At 45.9% G+C, this 24,081-nt stretch overlaps 1 protein-coding gene across 4 annotated transcripts in view; it reads right to left on the reverse strand.

The window, feature by feature from the left end:
- The window catches only part of tasora (transcription activation suppressor a), a 111,795-nt gene that overhangs the window by 56,012 nt on the left and 31,702 nt on the right, over nt 1–24,081 (reverse strand). For all 4 annotated transcript variants that reach the window (XR_005462433.1, XM_038812813.1, XM_038812812.1 and 1 more), the window contains exons 4-9: nt 15,003–15,075; nt 14,490–14,581; nt 12,555–12,689; nt 12,227–12,354; nt 9,360–9,379; nt 5,732–5,834 (exon numbers count right to left, since the gene is read on the reverse strand). Coding sequence is in view for 3 of the 4 variants with exons in the window: in XM_038812813.1 (XP_038668741.1) it covers nt 5,732–5,834; nt 9,360–9,379; nt 12,227–12,354; nt 12,555–12,689; nt 14,490–14,581; nt 15,003–15,075 (551 nt within the window). In the remaining variant the exon portion in view is untranslated. The remainder of the gene's footprint in view (nt 1–5,731; nt 5,835–9,359; nt 9,380–12,226; nt 12,355–12,554; nt 12,690–14,489; nt 14,582–15,002; nt 15,076–24,081) is intronic.

Below are 24,081 nucleotides of genomic sequence, written 5' to 3' on the forward strand. Positions count from 1 at the left end.
CCTGTCAATGTCCTGTTGTAAGCTGCAACAACTCTCAACACTATCTACAACTCCCCCAATCTTTGAGTCATCGGCAAACTTATTAACCCATCCTTCCACTTCCTCATCCAAGTCATTTATAAAAACCACAAAGAGCAGAGGTCCCAGAACAGATGCTTGCGGGACACCACTGGTCACCAACCTCCAGGCAGAGTACTTTCCATCCACTACCGCTCGCTGTCTTCTTTCGGTCAGCCAATTCTGTATCCAGACACCCAAATTTCCCTGTATTCCATGCCCCCTAACTTTCTGAATGAGTCTACCATGGGAAACCTTATCAAATGCCTTACTGAAATCCATATACACCACATCCACTGCCCGACCTTCATCAATGTGTCGTGTCTCATCCTCAAAGAATTCAATAAGACTTGAGACATATGACCTGCCCTTCAGAAAGACATGCTTACTATCTTTAATCAAACTATGTTTTTCTAAATAATCAGAAATCCTGGGCGAAATTCTCTGATGTCCGTCGCAATGCCCGGGACCGGCGGCCAAAAACGGCGCTGATGACTCCGGCGTCAGGCCCCCGCAAAACATTGCGTATTCTCCGGGCCCGAATGGGCCAGCAGCGGCGTTACGCAATTCACGTCGGTTTCACCTGCTGCGGAAGTGGCACGTCGGTTGACTTCATCAACGCCGCCCGGCGAGATATCACATAAAGAGTCCCCCCCCCCTTCCCAACACTCGCAGTTTGTCAGTTCTCTCTCTCTTCCCACCCCCAACCCACCGGCACTCGCAGTTTGTCAGTTCTCTCTCTCTCGCTCTCTTCTCCTTCTCCCCCCTCCCCACCGGCACTCACAGTTTGTCAGTTCTATCTCTCTCCCCAGCCTGTCACCCACCTCCACGCTGAACGGCGTCAACCATCAGCACTGGTTGACGCCGTTAAATACCTACTTTGATTAACGCCGACGTGACCATGCCGGCAGGACTTCAGCCCATCTGGGCTGGAGAATAACGGCAGCACATAAAACCGTTGCATCCCGCCAGCCCCAGCCATTCTCCGAGGCGGGCGGCGGGATTGGCGGCATGCCGACTTCTGGATAGGTGGGAGAATTCTAGACATGGCGGGAGCGGGATTCTCGGCGGCCCCGGGCGACAGGGTCGGAGAATTTCGCCCCCTATCTCTCAGAATCCGTTCCAATATTTTGCTCACCACAGACGCAAGACTAATGGGTCTGAAATTCCCTGGGATTTCCCTATTCCCTTTCTTGTACAGGGGAACAACATTCGCCTCCCTCCAATCATCCGGTACTACTCCAGTGGAGTGTGAGGACGCAAAGATCATCGCCAACGGCGCAGCAATCTCCTCCCTCATTTCCCGTAGTAACCATGGGTATATCCCGTCAGGCCCAGGGGACTTATCTATCTTGATGTTATTCAAAATTTCCAGCACATCCTCCTTTAAAATATCAACATGTTCGAGTCTATTAACCTGGTTCAAACTGTTCTCATGGGTAACAAGGTCCCTCTCTCTAGTGAATACTGAAGCAAAGTATTCATTTAGGGCCTCCCCATCTCCTCAGACTCTAGGCACAAGTTCCCTCCACTACCCCGGATCGGCCCTACTCACTCTGATTAACCCCTTATTTCTCACACAAGAAAGGGTTTTCCCCAAATCCTTCCCACCAGGGCTTTTTCATGCCCCCTTCTAGCTCTCCTCAGTCCATTTTTCAGCTCCTTCCTGGCTACCTTGTAACCCTATAGAGCAGAGTCAGATTTTTGCTTCCTCAAGCTTCCTTCTTCCTCTTGACTTGAAGTTGACTTGACTTGATCCACTTCTCGTCATCCCAAGGCTCCTTCACCTTACCATTCCGTCCCCGTCTCAGTGGGACAAAACTATTCAACACTCGCAGCAAGAGCTCCTTAAAACAATCCCCAAATTATAGTTGTGCATTTCCCCAAAAACAATTGTTCCCACTTTATGTTCCTCAGCTCCTGACTAATAGCAGTATAATTTCCCCTCTCCCAATTAAATACCTTCCCATAATGTGTGTTCCTATCCCTCTCCATGACTATGTTAAAGGTCAAGGAGTTGTTGTCACTATCATCAAAATGCTCTCCCACCAAGACATCTGACACCTGGCCTGGTTCGTTGCCGAGCACCAAGTCCAAAAATCTACATATTGAGTCAGGAATCCTTCCTGTACACACCTGACAAAATTTGCTCCATCCAAACCATTTGCACTAAGGAGGTTCCAGTCAATATTAGGGAAGTTGAAGTCGCCCATGACAACAACTCTGTTACTTCTGCACTTTTCCAAGATATGTCGCCCAATCTGTTCCTCTATCTCTCTGCTGCTATTGAGGGGGGTCTATAGAAAACTCCCAATAAAGTGACTGCTCCTTTCTTGTTTCTGACTTCCACTCATACTGACTCAATAGACAAACTCTCCTCAACTACCTCCTTTTCTGCAGCTGTGGTGCACTCCCCAATTACCAGTGCCACTCCCCCTCCTCTTTTACCTCCCTTCCTATTCTTCTGAAAACATCCAAACCCCGGAACATCTAACAACCATTCCTGCCCCTGTGAAATCCATGCCTCCGTATTGGCCACAACTTCGTAGTTCCAAGTACTGATCCATGCTCTAAGTTCATCTCCCTTATTTCTGACACTCCTTGTATTGAAACAGACACACTTTAACCCATTTCACTGAGTGCAACTTTGCCCCATCAAATGTCTCCCCCTCCTCACAGAATTGTTGCATACGATTTCTGCCTGTTCAATAGCGACCCGATCCTCTGATCCATAGCTCTGGTTCCCATCCCCCTGCCAAACTAGTTTAAACCCTCCCAAAGAGCTCTAGCAACCTTCCCACCCAGGATATTGGTGCCCCTCCAGTTTAGGTGCATTCCGTCCTTCATATACAGGTTCCACATTCCCCAGAAGATACCCCAATGATCCACATATCTGAAGCCTTCCCTCCTGCACCAGACCTGTAGCCATGTGTTCAGCTGCATTCACTCTGTTCCTAGCCTCACTTTCATGTGGCACTGGTAGCAATCCTGAGATCACAACTCTTCTTGTCCTGTTCTTTAGCTTCCAACCTAACTCACTAAAATCACGTTTTAGATCCTACTCCCTTTTCTTAGTTATGTCGTTGGTGCCTATGTGCACCACGATGTCCGGTTGCTCCCCCTTAAGAATCCTGTAGACTCGATCTGAGACATCCCTGGCCCTGGCACCCGGGAGGCAACATACCTTCCGGGAGTCTCACTCGCGACCACAGAATCTCCTATCCATTCCCCTAACCATCGAGTCTCCTCTCACTATTGCTTTTCTATTCTCCCCCCTTCCCTTCTGAGCCACAGAGCCAGACTCAGTGCCAGAGACCCGGCCGCTAGGGCCTTCCCCCGGTAGGTCATCCTCAACAGCATCCAAAACGGTATATTTGCTTTTGAAGGGGAACGGCCACGAGGGATCCCTGCACTGTCTGCCTGTTCATTTTCCTTTCCCTGACTCAAACCCAGCTACTCTTGTCCTGTACCTTGGGTGCAGCTACCTGCTTGTAACTCTTCTCTATCACCCCCTCTGCCTCCCAGATGATCCGAAGTTCATCCAGCTCCAGTTCTCTAACAAGGTCTCTGAGGAGCTGGAGTTGGGTGCACTTCGCGCAGGTGTAGTCAGCGGGGACACCGGTGGTATCCCTCACCACCCACATCCTACAGGAGGAGCATGCAACTGCCCTAGCCTACACCCCTTCTGATCTTACAGAATGTAGCTATCCTGTGGACCAACTGGAACTCTGCCCTCAGACTCTGCTCCCAGTCAGCTGCACTCTGTAAACTTCCAGCTCCCTTCTTGCTCTTTGAGGAAATGAAATGAAAAGAGCACCTTGCTCCCTCCTCACCCAACTCCCTCAGTCACCAAACTCACTATAGCACTCAAATGCACCCAAATTCAGCACTCCCTCAGTCACCAAGCTCTCACTATAGCACTCAAATGCACCCAAATTCAGCACTCAGTGCAAACAAAGTCTGCACTGTTGCTGGCTCACCTTTATACTGTGACTCTAGCTTCTGAAAACTGGCCTAATCCAATTAACTAATTAACAAGCTCTAGCTGCAAGTAGGACCTCTGTTTAAACCTGATTGAAAATTCACCTTCTAAACCAAAAGGCAACTTTTTAAATTAATTAACTAAATAAAAGACTAGACTTTAGGTAAAATGAACCCTTAATATCCCTCAGTCAAACTCTCACTATGGCACTCAAATGCACCCAAATTCAGCACTCAGTGCAAACAGTGACACTGGACTAGTAATTGAGGCCCAGGGTTATGGTCTGGGGTCTGGTTCAAATCCCGCCTTACCAGCTGGGTGAATTTAAATTCAATTAATAAATTTTTTAAATGTAAAATTGAAAGCTAGCATCAGTAATAAGACTATGAAACTATTATTGATCGCTGTAAAAATCCATCTGGTTCACAAATGTTCTGGAAGGAAATCTGTATCCTTACCTGCCCTACAGGGGATACCAGATACACAGCAAATGTAGTTGACTCTTAAACGCTCTCAAGGGCAATTAGGGATGGGCCAAAATTGATGGCCTCACCAGCAAAACCCCCATTCCATGAACAAATCAATAAAAATGAAATTTAACACATGCAAAGTAATGCATTGTAATAGAGAATGAGATGCAATCTAAACTAAATGGTAGAAGTTAAACAAGATACTGGGACAGAGAACTGGGGTTGCATGTACACAAACCCTTGAAGGCGGCAAAACAGGTTGAAACGGGTGTTAAAACATTGGGATCCTTGGCTTTATTAATGGAAAATAAAAGCAAGAAAGTTAGGCTAAACCCTATAAGTAGTTAGGACTCATCTGGTGTAGCATGGTCAAATCTGGGCACACTTTAGGAATGGTGTTAAGGTTTTGAAAAGAAGAAGAGATTTGCTAGAATGGTAATGAGACACTTCAGTTGGAAAAAGACATTGGAGAGGCTGGGTTTGGTGTTCTTAGAAAGATTAATAGAAAATTTCAGGTCATGTATTGTTCTGTTACAGTCCCAGAGAATGAAAATAAACCATTTACAGTGGCAGAAAAATAGTAATCAGGGGGTCACCTTTTATGGCAATTGGCAAAAGAACCAGAGGCTACATGTCAGAGGTCATTCAACCCATCGAGTCTACACTGGCTCCACTCAACCGTTGCGACTCTTTAAAAAATTTATTAGAATATGCAATTCTTTTTCCAATTAAGGGCCAATTTAATGTGGCCAATCCACCTACCCTGCACATCTTTGGGTTGTGGGGGTGAGACCCACGCAGACACTGGGAGAATGTGTGCAAACTCCAGACTGAGTCACTGATAAGTGGATTGACCACGCTAAATTGACCCTTAATTGGAAAATAAAGAATTGGGTCTTCTAAATTTAATATAAAAAAAACTCCATTCCAAGTACTATTTTTGACAGGTTTTAATTTTTTTTCCATTAGTATTTCACAGCTACAAATTACTTAACATACCAAAATCCTACTAGAACTAGGATATTCGCATGTTCTTCTCCCTTCTTTCATTACAGAATGTTTGAACTTCACTGGTTTGTAGTTTCTATTCCAAAGAACCCTTTCAAAAACAATACAACTTATATTGTACATGACCATAATTAGGCATCACATTCAACATAGTCACTCCCACAGTTATTCTTCAGAAATATTTCTATTGAATAAATAAAACAAAGCTACTTACAGTTTGAATGGCAGAAATGGCTGGGTAGCTGACCGTAATAAGCCAAAGCACAGAAATCTCCCGTTGTTCATTAGTTGTCCTTTCCAGATGGTGTAACACTTGCCTAAACAGAGACAACTCAATTCATAAAAGTGCAATTAAAAAACAAAGTTAACATACAATGATCAAATAGCATATGCTGACCATGAAGAAAATTCAAATTTCAGAAAAATAGAGACAAATCGAAGACAGATCAAGGGTGGGATTCTCCAATAATGGGGCTATGTCCCCACACCCGCGAGAAAATGGGCTGGAATCATTCCGGACTTCTTTTTTTTTTAAAGAAAGTCCGGCGAGATTCGCTCTTTTTAAATGTGCTTGCAGGACCCCGGAATGCTCCACGCAGCTCCGGCTGCCGATACGGGCACTGCACTTCCGACCGTGAGTCCACGCCTGTGGTGGCGGCCCGCAAAATATGGCAGACCCACACAGTGGGCCTGCGCCGAAGAAGAAGGCCACCCCCCCAGATCCCGGGCCTGGCCGGCGTGGAGACCCCCGCCCCGGTGACAGATGCCCCCAACCAGGATGGCCACCGCAGCAGAGTCGAAGCTCCCACCAGGTGGAACCATATGTGAACCACGCCGGCGGGAACTCGGCCGGTCGTCCGCAGAGAATCGCTGTGGGGCCTCTTTCAACGGCCTCCGACTGGCGACCAGTCGCTGGAGAATCGCGGATCCGACACCCCATTCTCCCAATTGCTCGGAGAATCCCGAACCATTAGTTTAGAAAGCTGAAAGTATAAGAACAAATTTTTGTGTCTGAAATTAGACAATTGTGATGGCAAGAAAAGGTTCAAAAAAACCAAAATGAGGAGTGCTTTTTCAGAAAGCTGAGTTAAGTGTTGACATGAGAAAAAAATTGGATCAGCAAAATTAGTAATCAAAGAATAGAACTGCGTCTGGTGGTGGGGATGTCAATAACCACAAGTTACTTTCAAGCATTGCTTTTCCCTGCAAGATGTTCAGTCTTTAAATGTTTAGGGGCGACACAGTGGTTAGCACTGCAGCCTCACAGCTCCAGGGTCCCACGTTCAATTCCAGCCTCGGGTTACTGTGTGGAGTTTGCACTTTCTCCCCGTGGTTTTCCTCCGGGTGCTCCAGTTTCCGCCCACTGTCCAAAGTGCAGGTTAGGTGGATTGGCCATGCTAAATTGCCCTTAGTGTCCAAAAGGTTAGGTAGGGTTACAGGGGTAGGGAGGAGGTGTAGGCTTAAGTAGGGTGCTCCTTCCAGGGGCCGGTGCAGATTCAATGGGCCGATTGGCCTCCTTCTGCACTGTAAATTCTATGAATAACTGCAAGATAGTCAGTCTTTAAATGTTTAACTGCTCAGGTACATGAGAAGTAAAAACAGAAAGTGTTAGAAACACTAAACAGGCAGCGTCAGTGGACAGAGTAACGCCTCAGATGTTTGCAAAATACGATTCCTCTTCAGAATTGACTAGTTACTGTTCACTGCTTCTCACTCCACAGATGCTGCCAGACTTGCTGAGTATTTTCAGCACTTTTGTTTTCTTTCAGATTTTCAGCCAACACTGGTTTTACATTAGGGGCAATAGAAGTGCTGACAAACCCAAATTCAAACATATCAACCACGGCATGAAAATTGGTTACATAAGTATATAGGTGATTGAGGTACCAAGTTATTTTATATTTTTGTTACAAACATCTGCAATTACACACCCCATAAAACCATTCTTTGTCCCTTCCGTGTGTGCGTGGGTTTCCTCCGGGTGCTCCGGTTTCCTCCCAGAGTCCAAAGATGTGCGGGTTAGGTGGATTGGCTATGCTAAATTGCCCTTAGTGTCCTAAAAAATTAGGTTAATGGGGGGGGGGTTGTTGAGTTACTGGTATAGGGTGGATACGTTGACTTGAGTAGGGTGATCATTGCTCAGCACAACATCGAGGGCTGAAGGGCCTGTTCTGTGCTGTACTGTTCTATGTTCTATAAAAGTAAGTACAAAACTTAACGCAGCGAGTGGAATGCGACAGATACTGAAAACATTGAGCATGGAGATCTTGCTGCAGAAAGTGGTAAAATAACACGCTACATCTGAGCAGTGCTAAATGCAACTAAATAACCATGGAGTGGTTTGAAATTTGAGACATCCTTTGTAACAACTAAATTAAACTATTTTAAGCATCTCAACTAAAAATGTTCACACGTATACAATTTTATTATTTCAGAACTATGCTGCAAGAAACCAAAGCCTGCAGGCAAACATTTCAAAGTAACTCTGAAAAAGCCACATTGGAGCAGCACGGTGGTAGCACTGTTGCTTCACAGCGCCAGGGGCCCAGGTTCGATTCCCGACTTGGGTCACTGTCTGTGCGGAGTCTGCACACTCACCCTATGTCTGCATGGGTTTCCTCCCACAAGTCCCGAAAGATGTGCTGTTAGGTGAATTGGACATTCTGAATTCTCCCTCTGTGTACTCGAACAGGCACCAGAGTGTAGTGACTAGGGAATTCTCACAGTAACTTCATTGCAGTGTTAATGTAAGCCTACTTGTGACAATAATAATAAAAGACATAGGATGGCAACCTCAAAGCAGTCCTAATGTTTAGATCCCAGGAGGACTTTCAATCTCCCTATCCAAAATGTGGAATCCCAACTATGGTGCAATTAAGACCTTTGAAGGAGTGGAGAGGACAAAGAATGGTTTGATTCACCACTACTATAATTACAAAGGCACTAATGAGGAATAGAATAGATATCCTAAGAAAATCACTGCAAACCTCAATGGTTGCATATCTGTATGCACCAAATTTAATGGCAAGTATCTTGAAAACAACCATTGTGAAAGACAAATTTTCCATAAAACACCAGAGATCTTGTGCGCATGTTCATTAAGAGCCTGCATTTAACAATGATTTCAATTAGCAAACTCATCACAGAATCTTTTCCACTGCACTCAAAAGATTCAAAGTAGCCCTGCTGAGATTCAACTGGCAAATCAGACAGGAAACACAAGTCTGATGTTTGAGTTGGAAATTTTAAACATGGATCTTAGAACACTAGAATTAGTACATGCGTCGATACGGTCTGGGGGTGATACAGTTATTATGGGTTATTTTGTTGCATTTCATTGTTTGTCGTTACGTTTTATATTTTCTGTAAAAAATTATATTAAAAAAAAGAACACTAGAATTAGGATGCCAATGCGCATGTAATTTTCAAATGGTAATAAATCTCACCAAACCATTCTACAGTCCTATTTATGTTGTATTTCACCTCAGTAGCTCGACACAAGGCCTCATAAAGTCAGCAGCAACAAGTAAACATAACAGATTCACAAAGTCAATGTGTTTTAAAAAACATGTTTTCCTGGTCTTAGTAAACTGGAAATATTCTTTTGGTGTTACTGCCAGCCACTAAAGATGCTTGTCCAGCTTGCAGTAAATGCAACAAAAAAAATCTTGTTATGCAGTTTTCACAGAAGACAGTTGAGTTGTGAAAATTTTAGATTTGTGGTCATTGCTCTCCCCAACTCGATCAGATTCTACTATGGTTCTAGCCAAATCAGAGAAACACATCAAGTACATATTGCTCTGATAATTTCCTTTCCAAACTATTAATGAGAATGAACATACCTGATTGGGTGCCGTCAATGCTGCAAGAGCAAAAAAAACATTATTATTCATAAGCAATTGCACTTCACAAATAACCCGAATTGTAAGAGGAATGCAACCTGTCCTGTCAACTTTGCAGATCATACGTTTGCTGAAACTTCAAACCTGTTTTTATGTTGTTTAGTACAATATTAACTATTTTCTGTCGTTCTTTCATAAAATATCGATACCTCTGCCTACCCGCCCATGAATTTTCTCCCATCCTATTCAAAGCCATCGACTCCTTTCTGTGCAAGAAAATGGATTTCCCAATCATCCTTCTTTATCTCACCCAAGTAGATATTATTAATGCCAGTAGCATCAGCCGGCCCAACTCAACAGCTGTGGTTGATATTCTCAGCCCAATATTCTCATAAGAAATTCTATAGGATAACAATAACCAATCTTGCCAGAACTGACTATTCACTAATCCAGAGATCATGAGGTAAAAAGCAGCACCGTGGGGTGGCACGATGGCACAGTGGTTAGCACTGCTACCTCATGATGCTGAGGGCCCGGGTTCGATCTCGGCCCTGGGTCACTGTCCATGTGGAGTTTGAACATTCGTCCTGTGCCTGTGTGGGTCTCACCCCACAACTCAATTCAAAGATGTGTAGGGTCTGTGGATTGGACATGCTAAATTGCCCCATAATTGGAAAAAAGAATTAAATTTTTTTTTAAAACAGCACCGTATTGCTGACCTACAGAAGACACACAATATTCGGACAGACATCCAGTTTTAGAGTATACTTATTAACAATTCTTCAATCTGATTGGTTAAAGAGACATCACTGGTTGCCTTGTTCACACGGACCCAAATCACCTATAGAGGGCTGTGCCATTTTGGTTCTCTAAAGTCCCAATGCAAAACCCTGTAGAAATCTGTGATCAAGATGGGTAAACGAACCCAACTCAGAGTGGGTACAAATGGAGGAGGCCTCCTGCAAGGGAACAATCCTCCAGGCCTTGGCTACAGCAACACTCCCATCCCCCTCGGCAAAATACACATCAAGCCCAGTTGTGTCGACCACACTGAAAACATGGGCTCAATTAAGACAGCACTTCCAGCTGACTAGGATGTCCCCCATGGCTTGCATCTGCAGCAATCACAAATTCCCCCCAACCATGTGAGACACTATCTTTAGGAAATGGCGACGGGATGGGGACACACTGACAGTAAGGGACTTTTACTTGGGGCACAGACTAGCAACACTGGACGAACTGACGAAAGAGTGGGAACTGCTGACAGGACAGGAAATGAGACACCTGCAAATAAAGCACTTCCTTTCCAAAGAGACAGTAGGGTACCCCAGGGCCCCAGAAACTACACTACAGGACCTGATAACCACAGACAGTAACGAAGGGGGACTATATGGAAAAATGCATGGAAAGCTACTGGACAGAGCCCAAACACAACTTGACGAGACCAGATGGAGACGAGAGGAAGAACTGGGGACAGAGGCGTTTTGGGGACTCTGGAGCGATGCACAGAGCAGGGCCAACTGCACCTCTTCCTGCACAAGGCTTAGCCTCATGCAATTCAAAGTGGTGCACAGAGCACGCCTGACCAGAACTCGAATGGGCAGGTTCTTCCCGGAGGTGGAGGACAAATGTGAACGGTGCCTCACGGCGCAGAGGTCCCAGGTTCGATCCTGGCTCTGGGTCATTGTCCGTGTGGAGTTTGCACATTCTCCCCCTGTTTGCATGGGTTTCGCCCCCACATCCCAAAAATGTGCAAGCTAAGTGAATTGGCCACACTAAATTGCCCCTTAATTGGAAAAAAATGAGTTGGGTACTCTAAATTTATAAAAAAGAAAAACAAGTAGAAATATGAACGGTGCCAGAGGGGCATGGCCAACCACACCTACATGTTCTGGGCTTATCCCAAACTTGCTGGGTCCCGGACAGCCTTCTCCGAGGCAATATTCAAGGTTGTGAGGGTGGAGCCATGCCCAATCTTCAGGGTATCAGAACAGCCAGAGCTGCACATGGAGAAGAGGGCCAATGCCCTAGCATTCGCTTCCCTAATCTCATGCCGAAGAATCCTGCTCGGCTGGTGATCAGCAGCACAGCTGCAGACTTTCGGAATTTCTCCACTTGGAGAAGATTAAGTATCCGAGGGTCAGAGGAACATAGAACATAGAACAGTACAGCACAGAACAGGCCCTTCGGCCCTCGATGTTGTGCCGAGCAATGATCACCCTACTTAAACCCACGTAACCCGTATACCCGTAACCCAACAATCCCCCCCATTAACCTTACACTACGGGCAATTTAGCATGGCCAATCCACCTAACCCGCACATCTTTGGACTGTGGGAAGAAACCGGAGCACCCGGAGGAAACCCACGCACACACGGGGAGGACGTGCAGACTCCACACAGACAGTGACCCAGCCGGGAATCGAACCTGGGACCCTGGAGCTGTGAAGCATTGATGCTAACCACCATGCTACCGTGAGGCCCCTAGGAAGGCTTCCTAAATGCATGGGAGCAGTTTGTTGACCTGTTCGAGAACCTGTTAAAGGTCAGCAACGAGTAAGATGGGGAAACGGGAAATATAGAAAGAAAAGGGAGAGGACAAAGAAAACTAAAGACCGGGGGGCGGAAACGACACACCACTGGAACACGCAAACAGCAAGATATTGAGCCACAAGGAAATCCAGGATTCAATCCCAAAGCTGTGCTCAGTCTTTTTTCAAGACAGGTGAAACCAAAACAAAACCAAAATAGACAAATAAAATTACAAAATGCCTAATTATGCAAGCTGATACTGTGCATTATTGCATTATTCTCTAGACAGTCCCTTTTCATTCAGACAGTATGAAATGCACACACATACTTTCCTTACCTAAGCACAAGTGGTTTGGGTATTTTGGGAATTTTATTTTCCTTGTAAATAAAGGATACCACAGCATATGGGCAAACATGTCTTGGATACTGTCGTATGCCTTCATTTCCAAATTCATAGAGATAAAACTGAAAAATTAAAGTGACAATATTAATACGCTAATGAAGCCATCAGTTCATTTAAATGACAGTTTCAATCATATGGTAGCAACAGTAAACTGATTTATCAACTTCCCAAAAGTACGAATAAATTAAGTCAAATATTTATTATTTTTGGATGAAAGTTACAATACATAACCTTAAAGATACAGAAAGTTTTCAAAAGGTACCTGTGTAAGGTCAAATGCTCTGTAAGTGAACAGCGAAATGACCCGGTTAAGATTTCTAAAGACATGGCAATCGTGCTTTGGGGTTGGAGGGGTCAGATTCTTGGTGGTGTTATCAAAAACTGCTTTCACCCTTCCCTGAAATATTTAAATTAAACAAGTCAAAATTAGATATGCATGTTCAAGGCATCATTTGGTAATGAGCGATTTGACAGGGATTAATTCACAGTCCTCTCAATAGCGCTCCAAACCGAATATAGAAAGACGACCTCCATTTTTACAAGGCCAAGGACAGCAACTAGCCTCCACTTAGATAGCAAGCAAAGATTTACTCCACGGCACTTGCTTAGCAATAACCTGCTCACTGACGCTCAGTTTGGGTCCTCACTCCTTATCTCACTACAGCCTTGGATCGAACATGGACAAAGAGCTGGACTCCAGAGAAGAGGTGAAAAACATAGAAACACAGAAAATAGGAGTAGGCCATTCAGCCTTTTGCGCCTGCTCCACCATTCATCATCATCCAACAGTAACCTGTTCCCATTTCCCCCCCATATCCTTTGATCCCTTTAGCTCCAAGAGCTATATCTAACTTCTTGAAACCATACAATGTTTTGGAGAATGACTGCTCTTGACATCAAGGCAACATTTGATCAAGTATGGCATCAAGGAACCCTAGCAAAACTGCAGCAAATGGGAATCTGAGGGAAACGCTCCACTAGTTGGGAGTTTACCTAGCAGAAAGGAAGATGGCTGTGGCTGGAGGTCAATCATCTCAGCTCCAAGACATTCCTGTACAAGTTCCTTAAGGTAACCTCCCACCCTCAAACGTCTTCAGCTGCTTCACCAATGACCTTCCTTCCATCTAAAGGCCAGAGGTGAGAATATTCACTGATGACTGCACAATGCACAGCAGCATTCACAACTCCGCAGAGGCTGAAGCAGTCCATGGCCAAATGCATCAAGGCCTGAACAATATCCAGGCTTTGGCTGATAAGTGACAAGTAACATTTGTGCTACACAAGTGCCAGGCAATGATGATCTCCAACGAGAGAGAATTCAATGACTGCCCCTTGACATTCATTGGTATTACCATCACTATCAGCATCCTGGGGGGGGGCAACCATTGACCAGAAACCAAACTGGACTAGCCACATAAATACAATGGCTACAAGAGGTCAGAGGTGAGGAATCCTGCAATGAGTAACTCTGCTCCTGACTCCCCAAAAGCTGTCCACCATCTACAAGTCAGGAGTGTGATGAATTACTTTTCACTTGCCTGGATAAGTGCAGCTCCAACAACACTCAAGAAGCTTGACATCATCCAGGACAAAGTAGCCCAGTGAATGGCACCCCATTCATAAACATTCACTCCCTTCACCACCAACCCACAGTGACAGTAGTGTGTACCATCTACAAGATGCACTACAGAACTCACCATGGCTTCTTAGAAAGAGCCATCTAAGCCCACGATTGCCACCTTCAAGAAGGATAAGGGCAGCAGACATATTGGAACATCACTCCCCTCTAAACCATTCACCATCCCGACTTGGAAATATGCCACTGTTCCTTCACTGTCACTGCGTCAAAATGTTAGAACTCACTCTCTGACAGCACTCGGTGTACATGACCTGCAGTGGTTCAAGACAGCAGCTCACCAGCACCTTCCCTGGGGCACTAAATGCTAGGCTCACCAGCAATGCTCACATCCCATGATTTAAAAAAAAAATTTCACCACATTAGAAAATGATCAAAATCATCATCCCACTACAGAATGTTATACTTTCACATTGGAATCTTTATTTTTCAATCTCTTGCAATCTAACATTAAACCAGACAGAATAAGTACATTGCATGGCAAAGGAATGATATGGAGGTTGGGGTAGGATTGAGAAGAAAAAAAACAGCTGCCTCAAAAGAAGTGAAGTCAGACGTTACCTTTATAATTTTGAAAATTATCATCTCTGCCTTCCTTCCACTTGCCAAAGGATTGGGCTGAAGTACGTCACAGTATTTTGAAAGATAAATACCTGGGGGGAGGGTAGAAATCATTAAATGTCAGTCATTGTTTTCTTTCTTTATTTGTTGGTTGTGCTTTTTAATTAAATTTGAGTACCCAATATTTTTTTTCCAAATCAAGGGGCAATTTAGCGTGACCAATCACCTACCCTGCACATCTTTGGGTTGTGGGCGTGAAACCCATGCAGACACAGGGAGAATACGCAAACTCCACACGGACAGTGACCCAGGGTCGGGATTCAAACCGGGTTCTCAGCTCCGTAGGCTGCAGTGCTAACCACTGTGCCATGTGCCACCCTTTGTCATTGTTTTAAATACTTTATTTAGGTTAAGGATAATAAATTCAATGCTCAAAAATTTCAGTAAGATAATTTAAATACGATTCATCTTTAAAAATATCAATTACTGCGTCAGTAAAGAATTTATTTTTACCCATTGTAGGATTTCCAAGAATTGTTACTTTGGAGTGCCCCACAGGCAACCCTTTCTCACAAATGATGGGAATCTAGCAGGGAGAAAAAAAAAAGTGGTTATTGAAAAGTCATTGATTCATTTTGAACAAACATAATAAAACTAGAGTACCAACTTTACAGGGTTCAGTATGTGCATCCTCCACATAATGCAACAAAAAATAAAACGAGTCCCCACTCTAGGTGATCCTGGGGGCATTATATATTAAGAATGCACATATAAACATCATGACATTTTAAATAGGTTTAGCCACATATGATCTCCGATAGCACACAGCTCTAGGACCTCCACTTATTTGTTCTGACACAAGGTGGAACTGAGACAAGTTATGAGATACAGTGCAGGAACAAAACAAGGAAACCAAAACTGTGTCATTTGTGTGAACCTTTCAAAGGAGACCATTGGGTTTCCAAGCCGAGAACCTTCATTTTCAAGCAGAAATGTATTCTTACAATTCATTTGTAGCATTCTGAAATCCTTGAAGTTTACTTGAAACACATTGGGCCAAGATACATCCTGGCAAAGGGAATGAAGCTGATGTAGGGAAATATTGTAATGTTGTTGGAGGGCCTCTCTCTGTGAAAACAGCAGAAAGGGCCAGAATCCAGAAGGACCCCCTCCCCTCAGCATCAAAAAAATGGCACTTCCCATTCACAAAGTTGCAGGAATGTGATTTGCACATGCATGTTTGGTCTCAGCAAAGTTTAAACCCATTGCGTGCAACTTACATCGGATAGGTCTGACATCTGTGAATTTGCTTGGATAACCAGGGTGCCCTTTACGAGAGACACAATATATGTTTCGATATGGCTAAAAGACACCTTTGGGGAGGTCAGCTGGCCTTTGGGGTTCATTGGAACTGTCAAAACCAATTGTCAAAAGTGTTAAGATCAACCACCAAAGGGAGCTGACAAGCTATCAGGGTATTTAAAATGCCTGACCTTAGATTCTTTGAAGGAATGCATTAGTTTTAATGAATGGAGTTTTAAAATAAGGTATAGGGCACAATTCTCTCAAAAAATTTCAAAGTTCATTTGTCGCGGGTTTTACAGGGAGCTTCCCGCCGGCTCAGCCAGCGAGTTCCCCATCACTATTCAATGACACTTGAAGAACTTTTTTGGCCCCCGAGAAGTTTCTCACTGGTTTAACCCACACTTCGAATTTCTTTTAGCACTGGGGAGCTGAACTCCGATTGGGCTGCCATTTTGAAAGGGTGCCCCAATCTCTAAGTGAGCCCCCCACATCGAACAATGTCACCCCACCCCACACACCGACACTACCCCACAGCCCCCTCCCCAACCAAGTGAGAACACCCCACTATGGGGTCCCCCCCTCTTGAGCCCCCCTCACACCCTCCCTTCCAGGATCCCCACCCTGGCAGTGTTCTTGCCAGCTTCAGTGCCATCCAGGCACCTTGGCAGTACCATGATGGACATACCACACCTTGGCAGTGCCATGATGCCCATATTTCAGGGGGTGACCCTGCACTTACCCTGACCACTCAACCATCTCTGATGGCCAGGGAGACCTCCTGGGCGCTGTTCTGCCTGGTCCACCTTTGTGTGGGGAAGTGCTGAATGGCACCCAGCTGCGGCCTCGCTGGGGAGGCCGGGGGATTCCGCGATGTTGGTGGATATCGGGTAAGCTCGAAGCGAGTGGGATCCTGACTTGGACGTCTCGAGGGACTTGGGTGGATCCCGCGAGGATTAAAGACTGCCAGGAAGCCCGTGACAGGGCTCTCCGAGCATGCACCGGCCGCACGGCGCTTGAGCAAGAGTGCAATGCAGCTGGTGGACTGCACCCAAAATCTTCAATAGACATTGGAACTTTATTTCATCTCAGCATGGGCCCCAGAGGTCTACCCATGGACGGATATTAGGTGAGATGGCATGATAGATGCAAGTGCAAAGGGTGGGTGGGCAGTGAGCATAGGCTGGCTTTTACTTTCTCCAGCAGGCATTCATTTCTAGCTGGGTCCCCTGCCTCTCCCTCCGCTTCTGGCGTGCCCTCTTCCCTCATCAATTCTTATGTCCTGTTTGGTTTATTATTAGGTTTGTTGGGCATGGCTGGCCTCCACGCCTCTTATTTCCCTCCCCCCCCTTCCACCTTTTTGTTTGCGTTCGTTGTTGTACCGAGGATTCCCTCTCCCTTCCTCTGGTTTATTGGCTGTTGGCTATAAACAGGTCTTGGAACAACTGGGTGAATGTTTTGCAGAAGCCTTCTTCCAACACCTCAGAAATGTAATTTTCTCCATTTCCAGCCAGTCTGCAGCTTTGTAGTGCTGCTGATCATCAGCTGAGCAGGATTATCCAGCGGACGATTAGGGAGGCAAAGGCAAGGGTTTCAGCCCTCCACCCAATGAAGAAATGTGGCTGTTTTGACAGCCCAAAGACTGCTACTATCAGGCATGGCTCCACCCTCATCCCCACCACCTTGGACATTGCCTCGAAGAATACTGTCCAGAACCCGACAAGTCTGGGGCAAGACCAGAACATGTTGGCATGGTTGGCCAGACCTCCTGGGCACCGTTCGCATTTGTCACCCACCTCTGGGAATAACCTGCTCATTTGGGTTCTGGTTAAGTGGGGTCTGTGTACTACCTTCAGCTGCATTAGGCTTATCCTTGCACATGTGGAGGTGGAGTGGACTCTGTACAGTACTTTGCTCCAGAGACCTCACTATTTCAAACCATTAGGTCTTCCTCACACTTTTCCCTCGTCTCTTCCAGTGGTGTGCCTGCCCTTCCTATTAGTCACCAAGATAGGTCGCTACAGTTCCCCCTCCAGAGGATGTCCACGGCCGTTAAGTCCTACGACAGCGATTTTTGTTTCCCTCCATAGGAAGTTTTTGACCTGCATGGATCTTAGCTCGTTACCCCTCGTCAGCTGGAACTGATCTGTTAGTTCAAGTGTTACCAGTCTGTTATCGGTGTAGAAATCCCTAACTGTCAACGTCCCGCGTCCTGTCTCCCACCTTTTGAAGGTGGTGTCCATTATGTGAACCTGTGTTTTTTTGCAGATGGGGACTTTTAACGGACATTTCGGTTAATCCGTAGTGCTGTCACAGTTCCATGACTGGAGTGTTGCAATCACCACTGGGTTCGCCGAGTGTTAGTGGGGATGGGGAGCACAGACATGGCCAGCGCCCGAAGAAAGGTCCCCGTGCAGGAGTCCTCCTCCATTCGCACCCACTCGGCTTCTGGCTCCTTTATACACCCCTGTAGTCTATCCGCAATTGCAGCCCAGTGGTTCTCGTTCTCTGCAGCATCTTTTGGGGGATCCCACCTCTGAAGGTCCTTTTTTACTACATCCACCAGACTGGTCATGTTCTATTTGTGGATCCGTGTCATGAGCAATTTGGATCCCCAGGTAGCAAAATTTGTGATGGACATGTTTAAATGGCAGCCTCTTCCCCTTGCAGGTTCACCAAGAAGATCTCACTTTTGCACAGGTTGAGTTTGTAGTCTGAGAAGGCTTGAAACTCTTGCAGGGGCTTCATGGTTCCCTCCATACTGCTTTGTGGGTCCAAAATGTAGAGCAGCAGGTCATCCGTATAGAGTTGAGACACTGTGCTCCGTCTCCTCTCCGGGCACCCTCCAGTTCCAATTCTATGCCGCCCTGAGCACGATCACGAGTGGTTCAATCGCTAGGGCAAACAGCAACAGAGACAACAGACATTCCTGCCTTATGCCTCAGTGCAGTTGAAAGCATTTAGAGCTGGTGGTATTTGTCTGTACACTCGCCGTGGGTGCACTATTGTATAGGAGTTTCACCCAGGAGATGAACCCTGCTCCAAGCCCGAACTGCTCCAGTAACTCTATGAGGTGCTTCCATTCAATTGTCGAAGGCCTTTTCTGCGCCCACGGAGATATCAACTCTGGTGTTCTCTCCCTGGATGGGGTCCTTATCACGTTTAGCAGGTGCCTGATGTTCGCTGTCTACCTTTGACAAAGCCCGTTTGGTCCTCTGCTGGAGTCCGCCAGCCTCCTGGCTACTATTTTGGCCAGTATTTTCACGTCTGCGTTTAGCAGCGAAATGGATCTGTAGGACCCACATTCTGTTGGGTCTTTGTCTTTCTTGAGTATCAGCAAGATTGAGGCTTGTGCTAGCATAGGTGTCAGGGTGCCCCTCGTCAGGGAGTCCATGAACATCTCCCCGCAATTGCGGGGCCAGTGCAGTCGTAAATATTTTGTAGAAGTCCAACAGGAATCCATCTGGTCCCGGCACCTTCCCGCCGCATGGAATTAATACTCTCCATGACTTCGCCCAGTTCTAGTGGTGCTTCCATTCCTCGTTTTCTATCTTCTCCCACAACTGGCATGTCCAGTTCATCGAAGAACCGTTTCATCCCCAAGTCCCCTGCGCGGAGCTGCTCGGGAGGTGTACAGCCCCCAGTAGAAGAATTTGAATGTCTCGTTGATCTTTTCCAGCTCCACTACTAGTTTGTTTGCCTTTATTACCTCTAACCTGAGCTATTTCCTTCGTAGCTGCCTGCTTTTTCAACTGGTGAGCCAGCAGGCGGCTGGCTTTTTCTCCATGCTCGTACAGCCTACCCCGTGCCTGGTGGAGTTGGTGCACTGCTTTCCTCGTGGAGAGTAGTTCAAAGTCCATTTGTAGATTTTTCCTCTTCACCAGAAGCTATGATCGGGGCCTCAGAATACAGCCGGTCTACCTCCAGTATGGAATCTACTAGCTGTTGCCTAGCCACCCTCTCTTCCCTATCTCTACATGCCCTGTAGGCAATTATTTCATCCCTGATCACAGCCTTCAGCGCCTTCGGAACATGGAGGGCGAGACCTCCCTATTCTAATTGTTAGTAGTATACGTCTAAAGGTCAGCATGGTGGCTCAGTGGTTAGCACTGCTGCCTCACTACACCGAGGTTCGATCCTGGCCCTGGGTCACTGTCCGTCTGGGAGTTTGCACATTCTCCCAATGTTTGCATGGGTTCCACCCCCACAACCCAAAAGATGTGCAAGGTAAGTGGATTGGCCATGTTAAATTACCCCTTAATTGGAAAAAATGGGTTGAGCACTCTAAATTTATTTTTAAAAATAGTATACTAGTCTATGGGCTGTGATATTATCTTACAGAAAGCCTCATCGGCCAGGAGGTCCGTGTCCAACCTCCATGGTGGGCGCTGTGCACAGCCCATCTCCAACCTCACACCCACGTAACGTGGAGCGTGGTCGGAGATTACAATCGTGGAATATTCCATTCTTACTAACCCTGGAAGCACCATTTTCACCACGACAAAGTAGTCGATCTGTGTATACATTGTGTACATGGGAAAAGGAGAACTCCTTCTCCCCTGGCTGGGTGAACTGCCAAGGGTCCACTGTCCCAATCTGCTCCATGAATAAGCAGAGTTCTGTCGCCATGTTGGGAGGTCTTCCCCGTTTTGGGGTTCGACCGGTCGGTCCATGGGTCCTGTACAGTTACCCAAATGATATGTTGGTGCATATCGACATCAGGAATTTCCGCCATTATCTCCTTTATAAATTCCATGTCATCCCAGTTGGGCACCTACACATTAAACAATCAGCATCTCTTGAAAGACTATGTCAGCTTTCACACTATAAGTGGGCGGAGACTCTGGACCTGCTCACTGGGCCGATAAGTCCCCTGATGTTCCAGGTGACTATCCCGATTGGTTTTTTTTGTCACCCTCCTGCGGGATCAACCATACTTACATGGTTGGTCGACGCGCCCCTGCACTCCGGGGTTTCCCTTTGATCAGGAGCCCTCCAAAGTGGTTGCTTGCAGTGCTTTATGTTCCAAGTCGCCACGTGTGGCCTGTTGTAGCCTAATGCCCTTACAATCTTTGCTCTTATGTTTCCTCTACGGTACTTTCACTACCCTCCCCATCTGTTGCTGCCCCCCATATTCCCATCCCCCTAGTTGTTCCCCTGTTGATGTGTACTTCTCCCCCCCCCCCCCCCCCCCAAACCAGGCTCTCTCTCTCCCTTGTGGGAGATGCGCAGCGGCCCCTCACGCTTCCCGATGCTAGCTTTCCCGCTAGTGGGTGGTCCTCCTCCTGAGGTCAGTTATGTATCCACCCGTCGCCCACTGTCTATTCTCCCTACCTGTTCTCCTCACCCTTTCTGCGCTCTGCTGCCCTCACTCTTTCCTTCCTCCCGTGCAACGCCCCATCTTCAGAATGAGGTGATGCGGTCCCACACAAAGTGTCCTTCGAGAAGGTCACTTAATTAAAGTACGTAAGTAAGTAGGTGAGTAGTTAAGTGAGTAAGTCTGCAGGGGCCATGAAGAAGTGCTTCCTGCCTTGGAATGCGACCCAGAGTTTGGCCGGATACAGCTTCCCAGATTTTACGTCATTCTTGTGCATGGCTGCTTTCATCCCGTTGAACTCTGCCCGGCACTTCGCCAAGTCAGCCCCAACGTCCTGGTAGATCCAGATCCGATGATCTTCCCAGTTACAGTTTTTCGTCTGTCGTGCCCAGCGCTGGATTCTATCCCGGTCTTGGCGCCTTGATCGGTTTTCCTGATGCTCTATCTTTCGCCTCAGACTCCCCTGCACGACCAACCTCACCATGTCCTTCTCCAGTGTGGCGATCTGGTTAAGGCCTTTTCTAGCTCTTTTATGGTGCTTCCAGTTGCCTCTCCGCCTTATCCAGGGCCACCTGCATGGTCACCTGCAATGTGATTGCCACCTGAATATCATTTTTGTCCCTTCTCTATATTCTCTCAGTTCCCTTGTGATAAACATCCTCCAACCATCCTCTAGTGAGGGGAGGCTCCTTGTGCGGTGGGTCGGTCCTTCTCTCTCTGGCGTGGCCCAAGCTGGTCATCTCGTGTGTCTGCCGGCTTAGCTCCTGGCTTTTCCCCATTTCTTGTCTTTTGTCTAGTTTGTTGCTCAGCATATTCGATTGAGGTGCGGGGATACTTTTTTCCCCTGTATTTGCGGGCTATTTCGGATAAAAGAGATTATTTTCGAGTTTGTGGGAGAACCACCTGATGTGTGACTACTAAGCCCATCCATCACTGGGAGTCATATACTTGTGGTTTTTTTTTTAAAAAAAACTTTGATGCAGTGTAGGTGCACTAAGGCAGGCCTTCCACCCAGCAGCCCCCTCCACATTAGACATCCTCCGCACTCATTCTAGAGTCACCTTACTCAACTTATAGGGAACTCCGCCACCCCAAAAACAAAATTAAGACCCTCCAGGCCACTTTCTCCTTGGTCAGGTTTGTAGAGCAGGTGGCATGTGGCACAGTGGTTAGCACTATGACTACGGCACTGAGGACCCAGGTGTGAATCCCGGCCCTGGGTCACTGTCCGTATGGAGTTTGCACATTCTCCCCGCGTCTGCTTGGTTTTCACCTCCACAACCCAAAGATGTGCAGGTACGGTGGATTGGCCATGCTAAATTGCCCCTTAATTGGACAAAAAATAATTGGGTACTCTAAATTTATTAAACAAAAAAGGTTTGCCGAGCAGAAAAGGTCCCTACTCTGAACTCCCAACCTGTGGGCAAATATCCAGGCCTATGCCTCCTAAATCGAGACTTCCCATGCAGTATAGAAACCAACTCTGTTCCCCACAATACCTCAAAAACATCAAATCACACTGTAACTTTCTGAATTCACAACCCTAGTTTGAAATCTCTCCCAGTAATTAAGGAAGTCCAGTTATCGTTCTGGTAAGCTCTCCCTTCAAAACCAATGCATCCTTTTCAAATTGTGGTGTTCAGAACAGAGTGTTGCTCCATCTACCACTCTGACGAGCTGTAGCATAAATCCTACCACTTTAGATATAAATTGTAAGCATTTCATTAGCCTTTCTGACTATTTTATGTACCAACTCATGGAATTTTAATGATCTATGTATCTGGACCACCAAATCTCTTTGGAGCCCAATTTTCTAACTTTTCAACGTTTAAAAATAATGCTGTCCTATCGTTTTAGGTTCAAACTAACATTTGCGCAGATTGAAATCCTTTTGCCCATTCACTTAATTAATATCTCTTTGAAATGTTATGCTTCTTCACCACTCATCTTTGACTTATTGGCAGACTTGAAAGTGTGGCACTCCACCCCATTATCCCATCTAAACACGATGAATAGTTGGGGGCCCCAACATGGATCCTTGTGTGAAACCACTAGTCACATTTTTGAGCACCTGTCCACTACCCTGCTGTCTCCTGACACTCTGCCAATCTCCTAATTAGATTAATCAACTGCCATCAATTTGGAGCGTCAACCTTAGCTAACACTCACACAAAAGGACTTCCATCAAATGCCTTTTGGAGATTATTTATATAGCATACATGGACATACCCTGTCTAGTACCATCAGCTCTTCTGATTGAAAGAATTCAATCAGTTTTATCAGGCATGACCGACACTTTATACGTCCATGCTGGCCCTCTTTGATCGTGGGGTTTGTGACTCTATCTTTAATTATGCGGTATTAATTTCCTAGCAATAGGTGTTTGGCCAAATAGTCTATAATTCCCTGGTTTCTTAGTCTAACTTTTCTTAAATAGTAGAGCAACCTGCGAGATTTTCCAATCTAAACAAACTGTATCCAAATGGATAGATTGGATTATAGTCGGGGCATGCACTTGTTCTCAACTCCTGCCTTTAAAACCTAGGATTAGTCACTCTTTAGTATTATTGCTTTCTTAATCATTGGTACTTCACACACTAATTTTGGTGAGTCTCTGATTCAATATTAGGTTCCCTGGGATATCCAGCATACTAACCTCCTCTTTGAGTTGACGCAAATTTGTTATTCAACAGCAATAATGGCGGCAAAGCTGTTAGTGCTGTCCGCCATTACTCCACTGGAAACTGACAACGACCAGAATCTGCACATTTTACCAATAAAGTTTTCACTACCTTCTTGCCTCTAGTAGAGATCCTGTCACTATTGAGGCAATTTCATCCTTAATCATTAATGCAGCTCCTCCCTCGCTACTGTTTTCCACATCTATCCTGTAGAGCTTAAAACCTGTTTTATTTAGTTTCCAGATCTGACCATCTTACAATCTTTATTATTATTGACACAAGTAGGTTTACA

Source organism: Scyliorhinus canicula, chromosome 11, assembly GCF_902713615.1.
Source record: "Scyliorhinus canicula chromosome 11, sScyCan1.1, whole genome shotgun sequence".
In the NCBI taxonomy this organism is placed as follows: Eukaryota; Metazoa; Chordata; class Chondrichthyes; order Carcharhiniformes; family Scyliorhinidae; genus Scyliorhinus; species Scyliorhinus canicula.